The sequence below is a fragment of the Acomys minous genome (assembly GCF_964271855.1).
Source record: "Acomys minous genome assembly, chromosome: 14".
Classification (NCBI taxonomy): domain Eukaryota; kingdom Metazoa; phylum Chordata; class Mammalia; order Rodentia; family Muridae; genus Acomys; species Acomys minous.
The window spans coordinates 96,965,088-96,987,391 of NC_140496.1; the positions used below are offsets into that span (position 1 = coordinate 96,965,088).

Below are 22,304 nucleotides of genomic sequence, written 5' to 3' on the forward strand. Positions count from 1 at the left end.
AAGCAAAATTTACAAAATAATAACTAGAGAAAAGGTGAAATATTTAGAATCTAACAACACATACCGGATCTCTATGTTAAAAACCAATCTAAGAACATACATTGGCAGAAAAACGCATGATCTATGAGTCTCTAATATACTTGGAGGAACTCTGGCAGGTTCAAGAAGATAAAACATGGCTCTGGCAGGTCTTGTCCTTCTCCCCAGTTCCCTCTGCTAAAAAACAAAAACAGAAACAAAACAAAACAAAACAAAAAAAACACCCTTAAGATTATATTCCTAAAACTACCCACCAAGGACTATTCCCTTATTTGGTCATTTCCTCCTCCTGAGGCTGACTACCAAGGTACAGCTATGTGTTGTTTTCTAAGGTGGCACTCAAAGGAAGGGGAAGCAGGCTCTCCTCAGGAGACCTGATAGGCTGTGATCATATGGTGGGGAGGAGGTCCCCTTCTGTCACAGACCTATGGGAGGGGAATAGGGTGAAAGAGGGAGGGAGGGAGGAACGGGAGGATACAAGTGATGGGATAAGAATCTCTCAGATGCTTTCTTGCTCTGCCTCTTGACCTAGGGTAAATTTTATTAAATTCTGTGTACAAAAAGCTCTTGGCAGGCTACCAAGAAGAGACTTGATACCCTATGAGCATATACAGGGGGAGGAGTTCCCCTCCAGTCACAGTCATAGGGGAGGAGAGTAGGGGGTAAGCAGGAGGGAGGGAGAAATGGGAGGATACAAGGGATGGGATGACAATTGAGATGTAATATGAATGAATTAATTAAAAAATTAAATTAATTTTTTAAAAAAAGCTCTTGGATTAAAGGTGTGTGTTAGAGCTTACTGAAGCATGCCATAATTACTTGTTTACAATGAACAAAAAGTTCTTGGATAATAGGTGTGTGTTAGAGCTCAGCTGCACCAAATAAAAGACAGGTTTTTATAATCCCCAATGTTGGGGCTCACAGTGGAATCGCATAGCCTGCAACAGCTATCCAAGATTTGAGGTCCAGAAATCAAAAGCCCCCTTTGGTTCATCTAATTAACATGCCCAATTAAAATTAAATGCATCCTCCTAAAACAGGATTTCCATTTTTTACCTTTATAAGTGTTCATTTGACTGTAATCTATATCTGTCTCCTCTCTATGCAGAGGCAGTCATTCCCCGCACACCCCAAGACAAATATCCCTTCCCCCTCTATAGTCCCTTTCCTCTCCTCTCTTGTTTCCTTCCCATTTCTTCCTAGTCCTTTTTCTCCTGCCTTCTTTCAAATCCCCTGACCTTTGTCCCTCTGGAGAAAAAGGAAAATATCCTTTGTGATGAGAATTTGATCTTCAGTTGTCAAAAGCTGCCTTCAAGGTCCCTACAATAATAGCACATAATCCTTTTTTCGTCCTTGTTGTTACAATTTATTCTAATTTATTAATATTATATCCTGATTGTTATCCCCTCTCTTGTTTACTTAAGTGTTTGTTGGCCATCTGATATTCCTGTGTTAAAAATACTCTGTTTATCTCTGTACTCCATTTTTTATTTGGATAATTTAGCTTGGTGGTGGTTAATTACTTGAGTCCTTTATATATTTTGGATTTTAGAACTTTGTCAGATGGAGAGTTGCTGAAGATCTTTTCTCAGTCTGGAGACTGTCATTTTGTTGTGTTGACGGTGTCCTTTGCTTTATGGAAGCTTTGAGTTTCCTGAGACCCAGTGGATTGATTGTTTATCTTAGAGCCTGAGCTATTGGTGTTCTCTTCAGGAAGTTGTCACATGTGCCAATGAGTTCAGGGCTCTTCCCCACTTTCTCTTCTAACAGATTTTGTATTTCTGGCTTTATGTTGAGGTCTTTAATCCACTTGGACTTCAGTTTTGTGTAGGGTGGTAAATATGGATATACTTACATTTTTCTATATGTAGATATCCATTTAGAGCAGCACCGTTTGTTGAAGATGTTATCTTTTTTTCCATTGTATGATTTTGGCTTCTTTGTCAAAAATCAAGTGTCCATAGGTGTGTGGGTTTATTTCTGGGCCTTCAATTCCATTCCATTCATAAACCTGTCTATTTCTATGCCAGTATCTTGGCATTTTTATTACTGTTGCTCAATAGGACAGCTTGAGATCAGGGATGGAGATTCCTCTAGAAGATCCTTTATTGTACAGGATTGTTTTAGCTATTTGGGGCTTTTTTTGTTTTCCCATATAAAGTTGAGAATTGATCTTTCTAAGTCTGTAAAGAATTGTATAGGTATTTTGATACATGTGGCGCCCGTGCCACTGCAGCACTGAGTAAAGGGCGAGGAACTGCGGATTTAACACACACACACACACACACACACAATAACACGGCGGGTCCTTCATGCTAAGAGAGCAGCAGCAGCAGTGGCAGTGGAGGCTTTTATTCAGTGTTCAAAGAGCCTTCTTATAGGCAGCAAAACAGGATTGCCACTCCCAGGTGAAATCTCTCAAGAGATAATTGCGCACAGGAGGAAAAGTCCCGAGGAGAGGTGGGGTGCATTCTCAAAGCAGTAAACATGACCAGCTGGCCAACATAAACACAGACAAGGAAGCTGCTAGAAACAGGACATGAAACAGCAAGTCAGACAGGCAGCCAATCCAGCCTGGTTCCTAGATATATACATTATATTTAATCCATACATTGCTTTTGGTAAGATGGCCACTTTTACTATGTTGATCCTTCCAATCCAGGAGCATGGAAGATCTTTCTGTCTTTTGATATCTTCTTCAATATCTTTCTTCCAAGACTTGTAGTTTTTTCATATAAGTCTTTCCCTTCCTTTGTTAGAGTTATACCTAATACTTTATGTTATTTGTGGCTATTGGTATGGGTGTAGTTTGCCTAATTTCTTTCTCAGCCCATCTGTCATTTGTATACTGAGGGGCTCCTAATTTTTTGATTTTTCTGATTTTTGTTTTTCCAAGACAGGGTTTCTCTGTGTAGGCTTGGCTGTCCTGGAATTCACTCTGTAGACCAGGTGGGCCTCTAACTCACAGTAATCCTCTTGCCTCTGTCTCCCGAGTGCTACGATTAAAGACCTGTACCACCACACCCAGCCTCATTTTTTTAAATTTGGTATCCAGCTACTTTATGAAGGTGTTTATCAGTTTTAGGAGTTGTCTGCTGGAATTTTGGGGATCCCTTATGTACACTAGCATATTATCTGCAAATAGTGATAGTTTGAATTCTTCCTTTCCTTTGTGGTTCTCCTTGGTCTCCTTTTGTTGTCTTTTTGCACTAGCTAGAGTGCAATAGTACCGTATTGAAGAGATATGGAGAGAGTAGGCAGCCTTGTCTAGTCAGTCTCCTTATTTTAGTGGAATTTCTTTGAGTTTCTCTCTATTCCAGTTGATGTTGGATATCTGCTTGCTGTATATAAGCTTCATTATGTTAGGTATGTGCCTTTTACCCCTGATCTCTCCAACACTATAAACATAAATGGGTGCTGGACTGTGTCAAATGCTTTTTCAGCATCTAAGGAGATGATTTTGTGGAGAGTTTTTTTCTTTCTATTTGTTGATATGGTACATTTCATTGATAGATTGCTGAATATTGAACCATCCCTGCATGCCTGAGATGAAGCCTACTATATCTTTGATGTGTTCTTTGATTCAGTGTCTGAATACTTTATTGAATATTTTTGCATCAGTGTTCATAGGGGAAATTGGTCTGAAATTCTCTTTTCTCTCTTTGGTCTGTGTGTGCTTTAGGTATCAAGGTGACTGTAGCCTCATAGAATGAATTTGGTAATGTTCCTTCCATTTTTATTTTCTGGAATAGTTTGATAAGTATTGGTATTAGCTGTTCTTTGAAGATCTGGTAGAATTCTGCACTAAAACCATCTGGCCCTGGGCTTTTTGGTTGGGAGGCTTTAGATGTCTGCTTCTATTTCCCCAGGATATATAGACTATTTAATTTGTTTCCCTGATCTTGACGGAATTTTGGTAAGTGAAGTCTATCATGAAAATTGTAGGTTTCATTCAGATTTTCAAATTTGATGGCATATAGGCTCTTGAAGTAAGACCTAATGATTCTTTGGATTACCTCAGTTTCTGTTGCTATGTATCCCTTTTTCATTTCTGATCTTGTTGATTTGCATAGTTTCTCTCTGTCTTTCAGTTAGTTTGGCTAAGGGTTTGTTTATCTGGTTGGTTTTCTCAAAGAACCAGCTCTTGGTTTCACTGATTCTTAGAATTGTTCTCTTTGCTTCTAATGTATTGATTTCAGTCCTGAGTTTGATTAATTCCAGCCATCTACTCCTCTTGGGTGTGTCTGCTTCTGTAACTTCTAGGGTTTCCAGATGTGCCACTAAGCTGCTTGTTTGAGATGTTTCCTATCTCTTTAGGAAGACACCTAGTGCTATGAACTTTCCTCTTAGCACTGCTTTCATTGTGTCCCATAAATTTGGATATGTAGTGTACCTTCATTTTCATTGAATTTTAGGAACTCTCTATCTTTCTTCATTTCTTCTCTGGCACAGTTATCATTGAGTAGAGAGCTGTTCAGTTTCCATGTGTGTGTAGGCTTTTTGATATATCTATTGTTGTTGAGGTCCAGCTTTAGTCCATGGTGATCTGATAAAATACAAGCTATTATTTCAATTTTCTTGTATCTGTTAGGCTTGCTTTGTGATGTACTATATGCTCATTTTTGGAGAAGGTTCCATAAGGTGCTGAGAAGAAGGTGTATTCTTTTGTGTTTGGGTGAAAATGTCTGTCAATATCTATTAGGTCCATTTGGTTTATGATATTTGCTAGGGTCATTATTTCCCGGTTTACCTTTTGCTTCATTGACCTATCCTTTGGTAGGAGGGGGATGTTCAAGGCTCCCACTATTGATGTGTGGGGAATCAATGTGTGGTTTTAGCGTTATTAAAGGTTTCTTTTACACACATGGGTGTCCTTGTATTTGAAAACACATGTCAGGAAACAACTATGAATAAGATCATGCTCTTAAAATCTGACTTCATTTCACACAACTACCATTAAAATAAATTCCTCATTGATAAGGTTCCTATGCTCCTCTTGGCACTCTTGGGCTGTTGTTTAGTGTCTATTGTTTTTTGCTTTCCATTACTCTGTCACTCTCTGAATTGTCCATTTTGCTCACTGCAGTAATTCACATTAGCACCATGACTGGGTCTACTGAGTCTTCCTGATCCGCTTTACTCCTCACAGAGTGCAGACACCCAGCACTTGTGCTGAGTCACACCCATGTGCATTGTGTTCATTGGTTTTGTACCTTGAAGGAGCCTCTGTTCTACAGGGAACTCTGTGGTCCCTCTTGCTGTGCAGTGGAGCTTGCTCAGAGCTCATTTTGTAAACTGCAGCTTAACATAAAAGCATTCCACACCTACTAGTCACAAACCTGGGACTTGGAAATTTTCCAGGAGCCTGATATAAAACAAACTACACAAACTGGACTCCAACACATTCAAAAAAATACATCTGGTTTTTTCTTGACATCCAGGCTGTTTCCAAGAAGCTGTCTGCTCTCACTTTCTGTCTTGTGCCCATAGTGACAACAGATCCAGATCTGAGTTGACACCAGAGTACCTCTCTGAAAAAAAAAAAAGGTAGAGGAAAGCCTGCGGCTTTCTTGTACTGGAGGCATGTGTAGATGTCAAATACAGACATACAGGCACAGAAATTTTCCAGTCCTATGGGTGAAACAGAATCACACAAGAATCACCAACGTGAACTTCTGTTAACACTGGCCACTTTCCTCTTTGCACAAATCCCAGCTGGAGCAGCTGTCTGGACATTGTAACCTGAGGAAGTCTTAACACATCTAGAGGCTGGAGGGATGCTCTCTATTCCTAGAAAGATCAGAGTTTGCATCTCAGCAACTATGCAGAGCAACTCACAACTCTTTGCAATCCCAGCTCCAGGGGATTTGAAACTCTCTTATTTCTTCTTCGCGCACCTGCTTACAACTGGTAGACAGGCAGATACACCTGAACAAATAAAATAAAATCTTGAAAAAATGCATGTAACACCACTTTTTTACAAAATGCAGACAGTAACACATATTGAAGAAAAATCTAAAAAACCTATAAAGATTTAGTATACCTGCCATATAACTAACAAAACTCACATATAGACTTTGCTGGGCTCTGTTTTTTTTAAGATGTATTTATCTTATGTATACAGTGTGCTTCGTGCATGTAGTGTCTTCAGGCAAAAAGAGTCCACCAGATCTCATTACAGATGGTTGTGAGCCATCCCATGCGGTTGCTGGGAATTGAACTCAGGACCTACTGGAAGAACAGCCACTGTTCTTAACCTCTAAGTCCCGACTTGTTGGGTTTTTTAAGGAACTGCCCTTAGAGTATGGTTCCTTAGGGCCCTCACAGGATTACAAGTAAGAAAGTGAATATCCAGCACACAGGTTGAATAGGGAGGTGAAGAATCTTCAGTGTCAACCAGGCCTTAAGCCTGGGCCACATGAAACATCTGCATACAGAACACCATCAGCCTTTACAGCACAGAATAACTGGGCTGCAATTCTGGCTTGAAGCCTGAATTCTGGGTTGGTGGGAGGCTTCTTTCGGGGGGGAGTGGCTCTTTCCCCTCCTATGTTCCCTCTGTCTTTCTGTCCAGATGTTCCACCTGGCGTCAAATTCATGTGACCCTGGTTTTAGGGTCCACCATTTCTGCTGTGCGTCCATTTCAATTCTGATAGCTTCTCCCTGGGGCTCTGTAGTTTTTGAAGATTCTGTTTATCTGTTATCCTGTGGTTTGGTCATAGCTGTCACACACATTGCCTGAAGGAAGGTCTCTGTTCAATGTGGAGTCCATGTTATCTGATCCCATACTGGGAGCGAAGTGAAAGCCCTTCAAGAAGTCAATGACATCTTCTTCAATTTCTTTCTTTAGAGACTTGAAGTTTTTTCATACAACTCTCACTTGCTTGCTTCTAAGAGCTGATGGATGTAATGAATACAGGTCAGATCTGTGATAAAGAGGCCTTCCTGGGATCATGAGGATTAAAAAGACTGACACATAATACGAGAAGGTAGCCTGCACACAAGTCTGACCTTTAACATAGAAGAAGAAAAAAAATTGAGGGTTCAGCATGAAGGCTGGACATGTTTATGATGCTATGATAATCAGGAAATAGTCTGCATCTGAACACTGCTGTGGGAGCCAATGAATAGCAGGAACTGGAAAATGAAGGGCAAAGGACAGACATTACTGTGGTACGAGGGAGGAGTCCAGTGTGTGCTGTCCAGTTCACGGGGCCAATGGGGACTGTGTTCACAGAAGAGTTAAGCTGGTGGTTGATTCAGCCGTGACCTTGTCACACCCAGGGGCCTTTAGTAGGTTCACTCTTCTGAAGGAGCAACTAAGAAAGGAAGAAAGAGCGTAGAGACAAAGCCGCTAACATTTCCGAACCATCACTGGAACTAGCTTCAGGCATTAAGGTAGGACTATGCTTGCCCTCTGTCTGTTTGGTGTTGTTATTTTAAAAAAGGAAAAGTGTCTGAGGCTGGATATTTTGTACATAAAGAAGAGTCTTTCAACTGCTCCCACTGGAAGCCAGAAATCCAAGTGTGGGTGGTTTAGTGTCTACTGAAAGTATGTTGGTCACATTACAACATGGCACATAGCGTCCTATAAGGGAGGTCAAAGTGACAGAGAGAGAGAGAGAGAGAGAGAGAGAGAGAGAGAGAGAGACAGACAGACAGACAGACAGACAGACAGACAGACAGAGAGACAGAAAAACAGAAAGACAAAGAGACAGAGAGACAGAGAGACAGAGAACACATGGTGAGACAGGGAGAGAGGAATCCAACTTCCCACCACAGGAGCCTCAAAACAGCCCCAAGGAAAGTTTTGATCTGTCCTTCAAAGCTTACCATCCTCCCATATGGCTGCACCTCTTGAAGCTCCCCACCTTTCAATATCACCACACTGAGGCCAACCTCCTAGTGCTTGACCTTGGGCGTCAAACTCCCACTACATCTAAGACAGCCACTCATGGTTTTAGTCAGGAAGGGCTGACTTCTGCATGCAACTAAGAAGCTATTAGATACAAGTGAGTATACACCATTTGAGCCTTTCTGCTTCTGGGTTAACTCACTCATTATGATCATTTCTAGCTTAATCCATTTGTCCACAAATTTCAGGAATTCCTTGTGTTTAATAGCTGAGTAGCATTCCATAGTGTAAATGTACCACAGTTTCTTTATCCATTCTTCTACTGAGGGACACTTAGGCTGTTTCCATGTTCTGGCTATTATGAATAAGGCCGCTATAAACATGGTTGAACAAAGTTTCTTGTTGTGTGCTGGAGCATCTTCTGGGTTACCAAGAAGAGACTTGACACCCTATGAGCATATACAGGGGGAGGAGGTCCCCCTCAGGAACAGCCATAGGGGAAGGGAATAAGGGGGAAATGGGAGGGAGGGAAGAATGGGAGGATACAAGGGATGGAATAACCATTGAGATGTAACAAGAATAAATTAATTTTAAAAAGTAAAAAAAAAAAAAAAGAAGCTATTAGAAATCAACCTGTCAGCGAGGTCGTTCACTGTTTCTAGAGTTACTCAGTAGATGCACAGGAGGCATCGTGAGGTGGTTCAAGACACAGCTTGGGAGTCAAGAGTGCCTCCTCAATGAAGCTCACACAGATGCTATAATTTGATGACTGATAGGGTCTACCTCTGCCTTTATTCCTGTGAATCCATGGGGCAATGGTTGCTATGACATTTGAGATATGCAATCATGAGCAGACATCAGCATTGAGACTGGGACATGTGTATGAAAAAGGGCCCCACCATCTCACCGCACAGAGCCTAAGAACCCAGCGGTGGATCCTAGGAGGTTGGAAGGCATGCTGCTCCCCTCACTTTCTGCACCTCTAGAAAAATATGTAATTTCACTGTCAGTCTGTAATTTTCAGAAATTATACTTTAAGATACATTCTATATCACATGGGGTTTTGTTTTTGTTTGTTTGTTGTTTGTTTTAGTTGCTTGTGTTTGGTTCTATTCTGGGTCTCTGGTCCATACAGCCTCTGGTTCCTGGCTCTCCATGCAGTGCCAGGGTTGGGCTCCCTCTTGTGGTATGGCTTAAACAACAAATGGCTTCAAGAGTTCTTTGAACCAAAATTGAAAGTCCTGGATGGGAAGTCCTGACAAACCCTTCTGGAAACACAGCTCATAAAGTTTTTACACCATTGTTAGTTCATTTCCGTGATCAAATGGTTTCAGTTTCCTAGTCCTTCAACACACTGTGAAAGTTACAGTGCTTTATAGCTTTTGCTCACTTGGGGAAATCCAGAAAGTTTCCCAGGGTTGAAAGAGGAAATAAAACAAGTGTCAGAGCCTGTCCACACACAGAGAGCAGCGAGAGCAGGTAAGAAGGGCACTTGTTTTCCTGGGGTTCCTGCTAGGTCTGGGGAGTTCTTTCTCTAAACATGGGACCAGGATGAAAAGACATTTTTGAAGGTGAATTCATTTTCTTTAGAACTACTGTGGCCAGAAAAGTCTGCTCCTGAGCATGCGCTGGAGCACAGCAGCAGATGAATCCGTGAGTGGTATTATCAGGAAGGCTGGTCTATAAGAGCAACCACTAAACTCATTTTTAGTTAGAGACCAGAAGCAGTGTGGCCAAAACCAGGCAGGAAGGACATACATTTGGACTGTCTTTCTCTGTCCACACTGTCTCTGCTGACAGGGACACAGTTAAAGGACCACAGTCAGTGAGGGAGCTGATTCAATTGTACTGCCTGGGGCTGACTTTCATATGGGGGAATAGAAGGAGAGGCAGGGTGAACAGCCACCTCCTCAGTGAAGGACAAAGAGAGGAAATGCTGGGTTGATGTAAAAAAAAAAAAAAGCCACACACACACACACAGGGCATAAGGGAGAAGGTCTGTTGTAGAGCTGTATATGACCCAGGATCACAAAGTCAGCTAACCTCACACACTACTTCCCAACTTGGCAAGTTTCCAGAAGTTTCTATAGCAACAGAACAGAGTCATAAATCAGGGTACTTTTAAAATACATTGTTGGCGAATGAGTGGCCATGAACGCAGCTAAAGATAACCTAGGAAAACTTAGCTCCAGACTTTGTAGCACTCCAGCTCTCCACACTCACACACAAATTCTAATCACTCGGGCTTGTAGGATCACTGACACAGTTGTGTCTGTTTCCAGGGAACCTCAGGTCACAGCTGAATCCCAGAGTGAAAAACGAAGGACAGGGCAGGACAGGACAGCACACGTCTAAAGTTGGCTGCTGGCTTGAATTTCCTCCCTCATGCTCATCCCTCATGCCCACTTACTTCTTAACCCTCCCCCTGCAGGATTTGATCCCTACCTTGTAGTAGTGGGCTTGATCCAGAAGATCCCCCTGCAGAGAAGACTAAACACAGCGTCTGCTTACCTTGTCCCCCAACTCCAGGCCCTCAGGCTATTTATTATTCCTGCCTTCTGGGAACCAGAATCCTAGTGCAGGCATCATTCTCACACATCACACTCTCAACTAATAACTTCCATCTGCCTGGTCAGCGGCTCCCCTCGGACCCTAGTGCTCCTCCTCCTCCTCCTCCTCCTGCTCCTCCTCCTCCTCTGCACCTCTCCTTTGTCTTCTCCACCAAAGGGAAAACAAAGCAGAGACCCTGAAGGAGAATGGCAGGAAATCAGTTCTTTGAACCCCTTTCTAGGAGTCGTGTCCAGCTCCCTGATTTTTTTTTTTTTTTTTTTTTTTTTTTTTTTTTTTTTTTTTTTTTGCTATTAGCATCCCACTTGTGGTGTGCAACATCCAGGATCTGCACTGCGCCACTCAGACCTTCTCTGGGTTTAGGCTCCTTTGCTGATTAGCAGCCTAAATTTCAGGGCACTGCTCGTGTGCAACTGTGTCCTTGGAAGAGTTGCTGTGATATAGTTTTATAAATTTTGCAAAACACAGATTGTATTGGTCCTCTTGCTGGGATGGCAATGTGATTAATTTTGTGGATAGAGGCTCATGGTCAGGACTTGAGGATAACTGGTCAGGCAGATAGAAGGAATACATTTCATAATCTCTAGAAATCATGGCCACGAAATGCATATAACTGCCAGATAGACACAAGGAATATATTTTAATCTCTAGAAATTATTGTAAGGACACACATCAAACAATAAATTGTTAACTCCTGAGGGCCTTGAATCATTGTAATTGTTTCGTTTTGATTTTGTTTTTCGAGACAGGGTTTCTCTCTATAGCCCTGGATGTCCCGGACTCTCTTTGTAGAACAGGCTGGCCTTAAACTCACAGAGATCCACCTGCCTCTGCCTTTGGAGTGCTGGGATTAAAGGCATGTGTCACCATGCTCGGCTTAGTCATTGTAATTATAAACTAATGAAAAAGGAATATTTGATTTATTAAATAAGTTGCAATGTAAGATAATTTCTCTAAATCTGATTTTATTTTCAATTTTATGTCTGGTGCAAAGTCTAAAATAAGGACAATTTTCTATACAAAATTAACTAGAATATTTGTGTTGTGAGAACATTAAAATGTTGTCATTGACATTATAAATAAAATTCTTTAATAGCATTTATAACATTCTAAAATTTTGCAGGTTCTCTCTCAGCTATGTCTCCATGTATACAACATTGCTGAGGTTTTTTTTTTTTTCAGAGTTTCACAACGCTACCTTCTGAGTGAAAGTTAATTCTGAGTGAAAGAATAAAATTCGAGTTAATCTTTTTTTTTTAATTCGAGTTAATCTTATCTCTTTATATATAGACAGGAAACAAGCTTGCACAATGGCCTCAGATATCTACATGCCTGGCCCTGTGTGCCTCATTGAGAATGTGAAAGGACAGCTGATAGCCAACCAGGAAGCCCTGAGCATCCTGTCTGCCATCCAGGACCCAGTGGTGGTCGTGGCGATCGTGGGCCTCTACCGCACAGGCAAATCCTACTTGATGAACAAGCTGGCTGGGAAGAAAACAGGTGAGTGCCACCAACAGAGCTGTGCTGGGTCCCCTGTGAGGTCTCACATCCTCTGCTCACAGGAGAGTGTGCACAAGTTAATCTTCCGGTCACAGTGGGAAGTTGGGATCGCTGTTGTTGTTACTGTTGCTCTGTCTGTCCGCTTCCATTTTTGAGACAAGGCTATGATACAACTCAAGCAGGTCCTTAGCTCATTGCAGCCTGACCTCATCACGATCCTCTTGCCTCAGCCTTCTGAGTGCTGATTACATGCCTGCGTCACTACATGCATCTCCTTTTGAAACCACAAATTGTTCCTTTCCTAGATGAAGAAAGGAAGTAATAAGGATAATTTAATCTAAATGTTAATTTGCTTTAAGGCATTAAAAACATGTCTTTTGGGCAACTATCTTGTTCCTGTTTCAGTTGTGATGGAGTAAGGTACAGTTTGGAAAAGCTGAAGGGATAACAGATCTATAACAAATAAAAAGTCAATAACATGGAAAATGTGTCTTTAATGCTTAAAAATTCTATCTGCAGTACATATATAATATATATTATATATGATCATATGTATATGATCATATATGATCATAAATTATAAGATTTATCTTTAGGGGCTGGAGAGATGGCTCACTGGTTAAAGTACCATCTGCTCTTCCAAAGGACCTGGGTTCAATTCCCAGCACCCACATGGCACTCACAACTGTCTGTAACTCCAGTTCCAAGGGATCTAATGCCCTCACAGAAATGCACATAAAATAAAATTAAATAAGTTATTTTAAAATGATTGATCTTTATCATTATTTTTAAGTATCTGGGTCTGTGTATGGCACTAAAGAAAGATGCCAGAAGGAGACATAAGATTCCCTGAAACTGGAGCTATGGACTGCTATGGACATAGCGAACTGCTATGTGTGTAGATGCTGAGAGCTGAACTCTGGTCCTCTGCAAGAGCAGCAAGCACATGTAACAACTGAGCCAACTTCCCAGTTCACTTACGCTCCTGTTATCACTTTCTGGGAGCCCTGGTAATAAGTGTCTCATTCCTCCTTTCCTCTCTGCTTCGCAGGCTTCTCTCTGGGCTCCACTGTGCAGTCTCACACCAAGGGAATCTGGATGTGGTGTGTACCTCACCCCCAGAAGTCAGGCCACACCCTGGTTCTGCTCGACACTGAGGGTCTGGGAGATGTTGAGAAAGTAAGAATGGGGCTCACTTGGCAATTCAGCCCTCATCTCTGAATACTTATTCTGTCCTCTGTCATTCTGAAACCTTTTATTTTATATTTGTGTGTGTGTGTGTATGAGCTTGTGCATGTGTGCTCACATGTGTAAGCATGTGTGTGTTGCATGTGCCATGGTACATGTGTGTGCTACAGTGCACATGAAGAGATTAGAGGACAATGTGTGAAGTCATTTCTCTTCTCCACTGTGTGAGTTCTGGGAATCGAACTCATGCTGTAAGGCTGGGCAGTAAGCACTTTTTACCCACCAACTCTTCTCAGTGGACCTAGTCCTTCAATAAGAGTCCGAACTCCATCGTAGCATCCTTTTCGTGTTTATTCATGTAACATGCGGTCACATTAGCCAACAAGGAGGAGGTAACTAGTCACAAGACTGTGCCAAAGGACAGCAGAGTGTTATTCTGCAGAGCTGAAACGCTAACAATAGCTAAGCAGCACTAGTGAGAATCATCACAAATGAATCCAGAAACCAAAGAACACTCACCCTGCAAGTGTTGTGAACAGCATCTGGAGGATTTTTGTTTCTTTTGTAGCTTGCATAAATCACAATAAATTGTTGGGTTTTTTTTTTAAGGCTAAAAATCCCCTCTCATTGAGTCTATTTTGCCACTACTGACATGGAAAGTGACATAAGAACAAAACATATTCCTGACACACATGTGTTCTGACTTCCAGGGTGACCCTGAGAATGACTGCTGGATCTTTGCCCTGGCTATACTTCTAAGCAGCACCTTTGTGTACAACAGCATGGGGGCCATCAACCAGCAGGCGCTGGACCAGCTGCAGTATCCTTTCTGAGGGTCAGACCTACCTGCAGGACGCAGCTCCATGACTCTGGATCTTCCTTAACACAACATAAAACAAATGTAACTCAAGTGTATGCAGCTACAGTGTTCACACTGAGGTTAGGAAAAGGGGAAAAGGTTTGAGCTAGGGTTCGAGATGAAGAGGTACCACTGTGGCCTGTGGCGTAGGGACCCTGGGGCTTAGGTGGGTGCCCGGCTGTTGCACACGCATTCCTTAATTAGCTGCTCAGCTATGTGACAGAGCTGACAGACAGAATCCGAACCAGATCGTCCCCTGACCATGATGACCTGGAGAATTCAGCTGAGTTTGTGAGCTTCTTCCCGGACTTTGTGTGGACTCTGAGAGACTTCTCTCTGGAGCTGAAAGTAAACGGGGAACCTATCTCGGCAGATGAGTACCTACAGAATTCCCTGAGGCTCCTTCAAGGTGAGAGACACTGAGAATTCAGGTTTTCTATCTGCAGTTATCTTTTACCTGGAGTTCCTGTTGCTCCTAGCTAAATACTAATATTAAGTGATGCTTAGTACACGGTTTATCAGACTGAGTTAGGCATCTTCTCTTTTGTCTTAAGGACAAATTTTTCTGTCTTCCACCTTTTCATTTTCATTTAATTCATCCTTCATGCTTTGGACTTGTTTTTAGGCCAGAATGCAGAATATTGTATACAATGAATATATATTTGGGTTGGGGGAGGAAGGAGAACGAAGTGTTACAAGTATCCTTGTCCAGCTGTGGGAATAGAGTGGCTGATGGACTGTCAGAAGTCTGTGGCAATCAAATGACGCTGTACACACAGCTTTACATGTTGTCTATGCACACAGTCCAGCTACACTAAGTGGAATTGACGCTCCCATTCCTGAGAAGCTTAACATTCCTGAGAGCATTTAGGCTTTTCCAAGACTGGAAATGCTTAATGCAGACAGCACACACACACACACACACACACACACACACACACACACACACACACACACCCCTGCTTCCTGCCCTATACTCTATTCTTCTTGTTTTGTGTTTTCATGGTCTTACTAGAGACCCAGGCTGGCCTCAACTTTAATCCTCCTGCTTCAGTTTCCAGCATGCCAGCATTCCAAAAGCTCACATGACCAAATTAAAGAATATATAGTCATCTTCCAAAGGCTGGCTGAAAGCTCTGTTCTTCGTTCCATCTAGGCACCAGTCAAAAAGAAAAACAGTTCAATCTGCCTCGGCTCTGCATCCGGAGGTTCTTCCCAAAGAAGAAATGCTTTGTCTTTGAGCGGCCAGCTCACGGGAAGCAGCTCAACCAGCTAGAATCGCTGCAGGATCAAGACCTGGATCCCAGCTTTGTGGAACAAGTGGCGCAGTTCTGTTCCTATGTGTTCAGCTGCTCCGAGGTTAAAACTCTTTCAGGAGGCCTCAAGGTCAATGGACCACGTGAGTCCCTTCCTGCCCCTCTGCTCACTGCTTAGGCCACAGCACAGGAGACAGCAATGACCTCCTCAGCTTTGAAGAACCGTTCAGCTGTCACCACTGTGGTGCTGAGCTGTACATGGTGCCAACATTTATAAGAGGTTTTGTTTATCAGATTTTCTTGATGGGAAAAGAAAAAAAGGGGGCAAATGGGGGAAAAAAAAGCCTTTTAACTTACCAGAGCACAAGGGACATGAGTTCACCAATAAGATAGCCACTAAACAAATACGATTTTTGACCTTTAAGTGTAAGTTCAATGAAATCTACATGGGGCTGGTCATTGTCACAGTAGCACACACAGTAAGTTCCCTTGGGCAATGCTACTTATTCTAATCAGCCTGGTGGAGAATTTCTGACTAGGGGAGCATGTTTTATCTGAATGGGCATGAAATGCTTGTTGGTGACAAGCCTGAGAGACTTATGGAGCCTGTTCTCATGGTGCTTGCATTAAAATGGACATAAACATTCCATAGGCTCAGGTCCATGGCATCTACATCCAACACTCTTAGCCTTTGGGGTTGCAGATGCCTCATGTGAGAATGTTGCCAAGAGGTGAGTCTAATTCTAGCAACATGAGGTAGAGACTGGGATGTCAATCTTCCACATGATGCTCAGGACACTGATGCTTTCAGGCATCAACGACTGACAGAATGACAGAATTACACAGAGTAGACATGCATCCATCCATCTGCAGCAAATACTGCCACCTGTTTCCCCATTGTAGGACTGAAGAGTTTGGTGACAACCTATGTGAACACCATCAGCAGTGGGGGTCTGCCCTGCATGGAGAATGCTGTCCTGGCTTTGTCCCAGATAGAGAACTCGGCTGCCGTGAAAAAGGCCATCGCCTACTATGACCAGCAGATGAGCCAGAGGGTGCAGCTGCCCACAGAGACCCTCCAGGAGTTGCTGGACCTGCACAGGACCTGTGAGAGAGAAGCCATCAAGATCTTCATGGACAATTCCTTCAAAGATGTTGATCAAGTGTTCCAATCAGAATTAGGGGTAATTTTACTTTCACGTTTACCTGGGTTTAGATTTTTGAAGGCTTTAAGGAAATACTGAGATGGGTGTTTGAAGGAGGCAACTGTTAATTGGATTTTAAAATAGTGACAGCTGCTTATTACTAATCACAATAATCAGAAAAGGTGGATTATCATAAGTTCAAGGCTTTTTAAAAATATCTCTCCCTTCACGAATAAGTTAGTAATATTCCCCTTTGCTGAATTAAGTACAGAGATGTAATTGGTTCTTCTGATCATAGGGCATACCCAGTGTCAGCTGACTGATTCAATATGATCCATGTTAATTCCATGTGTCTCCTGTGGCCCAGTCTGAAAACCAGATTACTTCTAAAGATGTACATCTTTGCTGTGAACTTCACTGCCAAGGAGCAAGGATGGCGTCAGTAAAAAGATGGCATCGGAGGAAGGGATATAGCTAAAGTCAGGGCGTATAAGTTTTCCATTGTTTGTCTGGGGATTTATGTTTGTTTTTGTTTTGAGAAACGTTCCCAGCAATTCTAAACTCAGGGTTCTTTTTTTTTTTTTTTCTTCATTTTTCACTAAAGACCAAATTGGAAACAAAGCGGGAAGAATTCTGTAAGAAGAATGTACAGGCATCCTCAGACCGCTGCTCAGCTCTGCTTCAGGAAATTTTCAGTGCACTGGAAGAAGATGTGAAGCAAGGGGTTTATTCTAAACCTGGGGGTTACAGTCTTTTTATCCAGAAGAGAGAGAAGTTGAAGAAAAAGTACTATGAGGAACCCAGAAAGGGGGTGCAGGTAATAACTCTTATGTGTGTTCTGGGAAGTTGCTTACCTTCAGACTGCAGTGTGACCCCAGGCACCACAGAGGCAGGGTCTGCCTGTCTGCACTCCAGGCATACCCCTTATATATCACATACGTGAAGGTTATCATACTGGATACGTCCTGCTTACTCACCAGAGACAGTGCACTCAACAACTGAGTTCAAACTTACCATGTTAGCCACTGGTATGACTGCCACCCTGTGTTTCAGCTAGCGTCTTTGTTGCAAATGACTCAATGACAACCCCATAAACAATACTTACAATTCAGGCATTTGGGCTTAAACTAGCTTTCAAAGAAAACTGCATGTGATATCATTCCGTGTCTTTCTGTCCATCCCTCTTTCCCAGCCCCACACTTCCTTCCCTTTCTCATTTCCTCTGATCTCTCTGCTGTCCATGAGGGATTAAGCCTTCAGCAAACTCATTGCACCTGTGATCTCTGTCTGCACCATTAACCCCAAAGTTGGATCCCTCAATTTAAAAAGAGAGTCTTTGTTTTCCAGCACAGGCCTCCAATAAAAGACATTCCTCAGTAGGGTCCAGCCTGGATCCTGTGCTTGCATCTGTGACTGAGACTCTTAGCACCAGGAGATGTCATTAGAGGAAAGATCAATAGGGAGGCAGGCACAAAGGCTTGCAGCCATGCCTGCTGCTAACCTCGCGTCCTCTCCACTCATAGGCTGAAGAAGCTCTCAAGACATTTTTACAGTCCAAGGGGGATGTGGCTGATGCAATTCTACAGACAGACCAGACTCTGACAGAAAAGGAAAAGGAGATTGCAGGTGAGTGAGGCACAAGTTAAAGGACTATGACCCGTGAAACGATTAATAACTTGTATCCTATGAAAATAAACCAGAGCTGAAAGAACAAAGCTGCGTCTTGCTGGCTGATGTCAGACATGGACACTATGAAGTCAGCAGTCACAGTGCAGATGTGAGGAAGAAGAGAGTAATAACATGTTCACCTTCCTCCTCGCTTCCTTTTGCAGTGGAGCGTGTGAAAGCTGAAGCTGCAGAGGCTGCCTCAAAACAACTGGCGGAGATGCAGGAGAAGAATAATCAGTTGGCAAAGGAGAGAGAGAAGAGTTACCAGGAGCATGTGCAACAGTTGACTGAGAAGACGAAGCAAGAACAGGCCCAGGAGTTGAAGGAGCAAGAGAGGATCTTTAAGCTCAAACTTCAGGTATTTCAATTGCACCACCTTCTATGTTCTCGACATTAAAAAAAAAAGTAGGTGTGTGTGTGTGTGTGTGTGTGTGTGTGTGTGTGTGTGTGTGTGTGTGTGTTTGCATGTGTGCATGCACCATCTATAGAGACCGGAAGAGGGAGCTGGATCTTCTAGAGCTGGAGTATTAGGTGATTGTGAGACAACTGAGCTGATGTCAACATTGAACTCTAGACTGTACACACTATTTACAACTGTAAAAGTATCTCAGCTCCTTCCCATTGTGGGATCCACAATGGCAGTTGTTCTGCCCCATCTGCTATAAGTTTATTCCTCAGACTGTTTCTGAATAGAGGAACTGCTCACACCAACAACCATGTGGTAATCTGTCCTTTCTTTTTCCTATTTTCCTTTCTGTGCTCCCAATTTGTGCTTAGCCATGAACAGGATGTAGAAATTCTTTGTCTTCAGTCTGGGACTCTGATTTTCTTGATATCATCTGTCACCCTGGCTACCAAGTTGCAGACTCTTACACTAAATTATTTCTTCTTCTTCTTCTTCTTCTTCTTCTTCTTCTTCTTCTTCTTCTTCTTCTTCTTCTTCTTCTTCTTCTTTTTCTTCTTCTTCTCCTTCTCCTCCTCCTCCTCCTCCTCCTCTTCTTCCGCCCCCTCCTCCTCCTGCCCCCTCCCCCTCTCTTCCATACATGATGGTGTATACTAGTGTTTCTTTTTACTTCTTAAAGATTTATTTTCTCTGAGTGCTCTATCTGCATGTATACCTTCAGGCCAGAAGCGGGCATCAGATCAAGGTACAGATGGTTGTGAGACACCAATCAGTTGCTGGGAATTGAACTCATGATCTCTGAAAGAGCAGATAGCACTCTTAACCTCTGAGCCATCTCTCTAGCCCCATATTACTGTTTCTTCATGTGTGAACATGCATGTGAAAGCCAGAGATCTTCAATTATTCCTCCATCACTCTCCACCATAGTTTTTGAGACAGGTTCTCTCATTGATGGGGCTAGCCTGGCTGGCCAGTGAGATTCAGGGATCTGCTATATCTACCTCCCCAGCCTGGAATACATTAACCAGGGTCTGCACCTACATTTACATGTCCTCATGCTTGTGCAACAGGCGTGTTAATGCAGAGCCATCCCTCAGACCCTAGACTAAATTTCTTAGACCAAGATACAGAGCCTTGGTCAGATTTTCAGGACCCAGGTGCATATGTACATAAGACGTGAGTAGGGATGTAGTAAAGTCTACAATGCTAAAATTTGAAGCCAAACACATGACTAAGATTACCTACAGTGGCTATGGATAACTAAAGAGGGGGTAATCAATGATAAGAACCTAGGTCCACCGATGGAAATGTTTCTTTTCTTTCTTTTTCTTTATTCAAGACAGGCTTTCTCTGTGTAGCCTTGGCTGTCCTGAAACTCACTCTGTAGACCAGGCTGGCCTCAAACTCACAGATATCTGTCTGCCTCTGCTTCCATGAGTGCTGAGACTAGAGATGTGTGCCACCACAGCCCAGCTAATGAAACTGTTTAACTAAAAAGAACCCCCAAAAGAAGTGAGCACTGCTGCCCAAGAAAAAGCATACTTTGGAAGGGGGGTTAAAAATGTCAAAAGGGGGAAGAAAAGGAAACCCTTCTCTGCATATCATAGTTTACATATGAATAAAAACAGGGTAAATGCAAATAGAGAAAATATTAAGAAATTAAATAATAAAAATAAATTATTACCAAAACTACACAGAACATCGGAATCAACTCAGTGCAAAGATTCATGCTCTCTACTTGTCACATTTTAGGAACAGGCCCAGCTAATAACAGAGGGATACCAGAAGGAGTTAAAAAAAATTCAAGATGAAATGATTTGTCTCCAGAACAGGAAACCAAAGCGCAAATGGTATAAGCTAAAGTTCTAAGAAGAGCAACATCCACCGTCCTGCCACTAAAGCAGAGCTGAGCAGGATATAGAATTGGGAACAACTGTCACTTCAGTTGATAATAAATGGGTCCTGTATCAGAAAACTAAAAATCTGCAAAGATGTGCACTGAGATAATGGAAATCATGTTTATCTTCCTATAAGATTGTAGGCAAAGAATGCCATTGGCTTTCTGCTGTGGGAGAGGGATCAACAGACTGCTCTGAAGAAAGCCACTTTTCCAGATGATCTCCAGGAGACAAGGGGACACTAAGCTCACTCTTAAATCTTGCCACATAAAGGAATCAAGGTGTCCAGGGTGTGATGGGTCTGAAGGACAGAGATAGCAGCCTCATCCCTTACTGGAGACAAAGTAAAGTTGTCCATCATATCAAAGGTGCTCAACCTTTGCTGAGTGGCAGTGATTTATGAAGACTGGTAATGAATAACCCTATCAACACACTTCATCATAAATAACGCCTCTTGCATGGAGATCTAGGACCCTAATATATAATATCCTCAGGAAGATTGAAGAAGCCATTAGCATGACAAAGAGCTGGATCACAGATCCATGAGATGAAGAAGAAGGGCAAACAATGAAGAAGGAATTAGTCCAGGTCATGTAGATTGAAACTGTAACAGGACATTTCCAAACTTTAACGGTTGTCACCGGATTGCATTCTAACATGATGACAATCAAGCACAATGTATGATACTTTAAAGATGGATATTACATTATGAAGGATAGTCTGTAGATATGAAAGTATAAACTTAAACTACTCGTTTCCGATCATTAGCAGTTAGAGTTGAAATCCTGTTGATTTTCCCTAAGCAGAATGAAGGTTCTTTTCCCATACTTTCCATTTTGAGCAATTCTTAGTTAAGCAAGTTAAATTAGTCTCAGAAAGAAAAACATGTTTTCTATAATATGTAGCTCCAAGTCTGTGTATAGATAGATAAAATTGTGTCCGCGTATATTACATGAAAGTCAAAGTGAAACTGTCTAGGGAGGAGGCATAAAGAGAAGAGTAGGGAAAATGTAGGCATGATAAACATACATGATATACCTATATGAAAATGTCCTCCTATGGCACCACACCATATATATGAATATATGCCATGAAAACATAACCAGTATGCGATCAACAGAGAACATTTCTAAAATAAGCATTCTGACAACTCTATGTACATAACATTAACAGGTCAGATAAATCAACTAGTTTGTGAAGAAAGCATAAAAGTAAAACTCACTGTATTTGTTACTTCCCTGGTTGCTGCAACAAAATCCCTGGCCAAGGCAACTGAAGGAAGGATGGGATTATTTTGACTCACAGTCTGAGGGGGCTGTGCGTCATGGTGGGATATGGTGGCAGGGGTGTGAGGACACCGGTCACTCTGCACCCACATGGAGGAGACAGAAATAGATCAGTGGTGGGGGCCAAATCAACTTCTGTGTATTCGGCCTGAAACTCCAACTCATGATATTGTCTGTCCACAGATAGGATAGTTCTCTGCACCCCATTAACCTAATGTAGAAATGCCCTCACACGCATGCCTGGAGGTGTGTGCCCTGGGTGAGTCCCGATCTTGTTGAGTTGGTAATCGGTTTACTAACTCACACTCTTCTAGGGTAAAAGAGGTCACCTGAATTATAACTGCTCAAGATATATGTATATATATATATATATATATATATATATATATATATATATATATATATATATATATTCTCCATATCCAGAAGACTTACTCTTACTGTGCATGTAAAGAGGAAATCATATAAATTCTACAGTTTCTTTCAGAAAATACAAAAGGAAGCATTTTCTAATTTATTCTATGAGAACAAGATTGCCTTAATGATAAAGTCAATCAAAAAAATAGTACAAATCAGAGAAACCCACAGATCAACACCCTTCATGACCTTAGATGCAAAACTCTAGAAAAAAATATCAAC

The 22,304-nt window shown here is 42.1% G+C and overlaps 1 protein-coding gene across 2 annotated transcripts; it reads left to right on the forward strand.

The window, feature by feature from the left end:
- The first annotated feature begins 7,310 nt into the window (after window positions 1–7,310).
- LOC311582800 (guanylate-binding protein 1-like) lies at window positions 7,311–22,058 on the forward strand. Of its 2 annotated transcripts, none has more exons than XM_084756088.1 (11): window positions 7,311–7,437; window positions 11,753–11,962; window positions 13,014–13,141; window positions 13,861–13,970; window positions 14,222–14,418; window positions 15,166–15,408; window positions 16,169–16,449; window positions 17,015–17,227; window positions 17,934–18,036; window positions 18,243–18,436; window positions 20,234–22,058. In XM_084756088.1, the coding sequence occupies exons 2-11, from the start codon at window positions 11,773–11,775 to the stop codon at window positions 20,348–20,350; spliced, it is 1,776 nt and encodes a 591-aa protein (XP_084612214.1). In that variant the 5' UTR covers window positions 7,311–7,437; window positions 11,753–11,772; the 3' UTR covers window positions 20,351–22,058. The 2 variants fall into 2 exon arrangements, with proteins under 2 accessions (XP_084612214.1, XP_084612213.1); XM_084756087.1 differs by lacking the exon at window positions 7,311–7,437 and adding an exon at window positions 9,222–9,373.
- Window positions 22,059–22,304: the final 246 nt, after the last annotated feature.

Excerpts from the sequence above, each read along its gene's own strand:
- LOC311582800 (XM_084756088.1), top strand. The coding sequence starts at position 11,773 with ATGGCCTCAGATATCTACATGCCTGGCCCTGTGTGCCTCATTGAGAAT. Across the intron at positions 11,963-13,013 it reads GCTGGCTGGGAAGAAAACAG|GCTTCTCTCTGGGCTCCACT; the intron begins GTGAGTGCCACC and ends TCTGCTTCGCAG. Across the intron at positions 15,409-16,168 it reads CCTCAAGGTCAATGGACCAC|GACTGAAGAGTTTGGTGACA; the intron begins GTGAGTCCCTTC and ends TCCCCATTGTAG.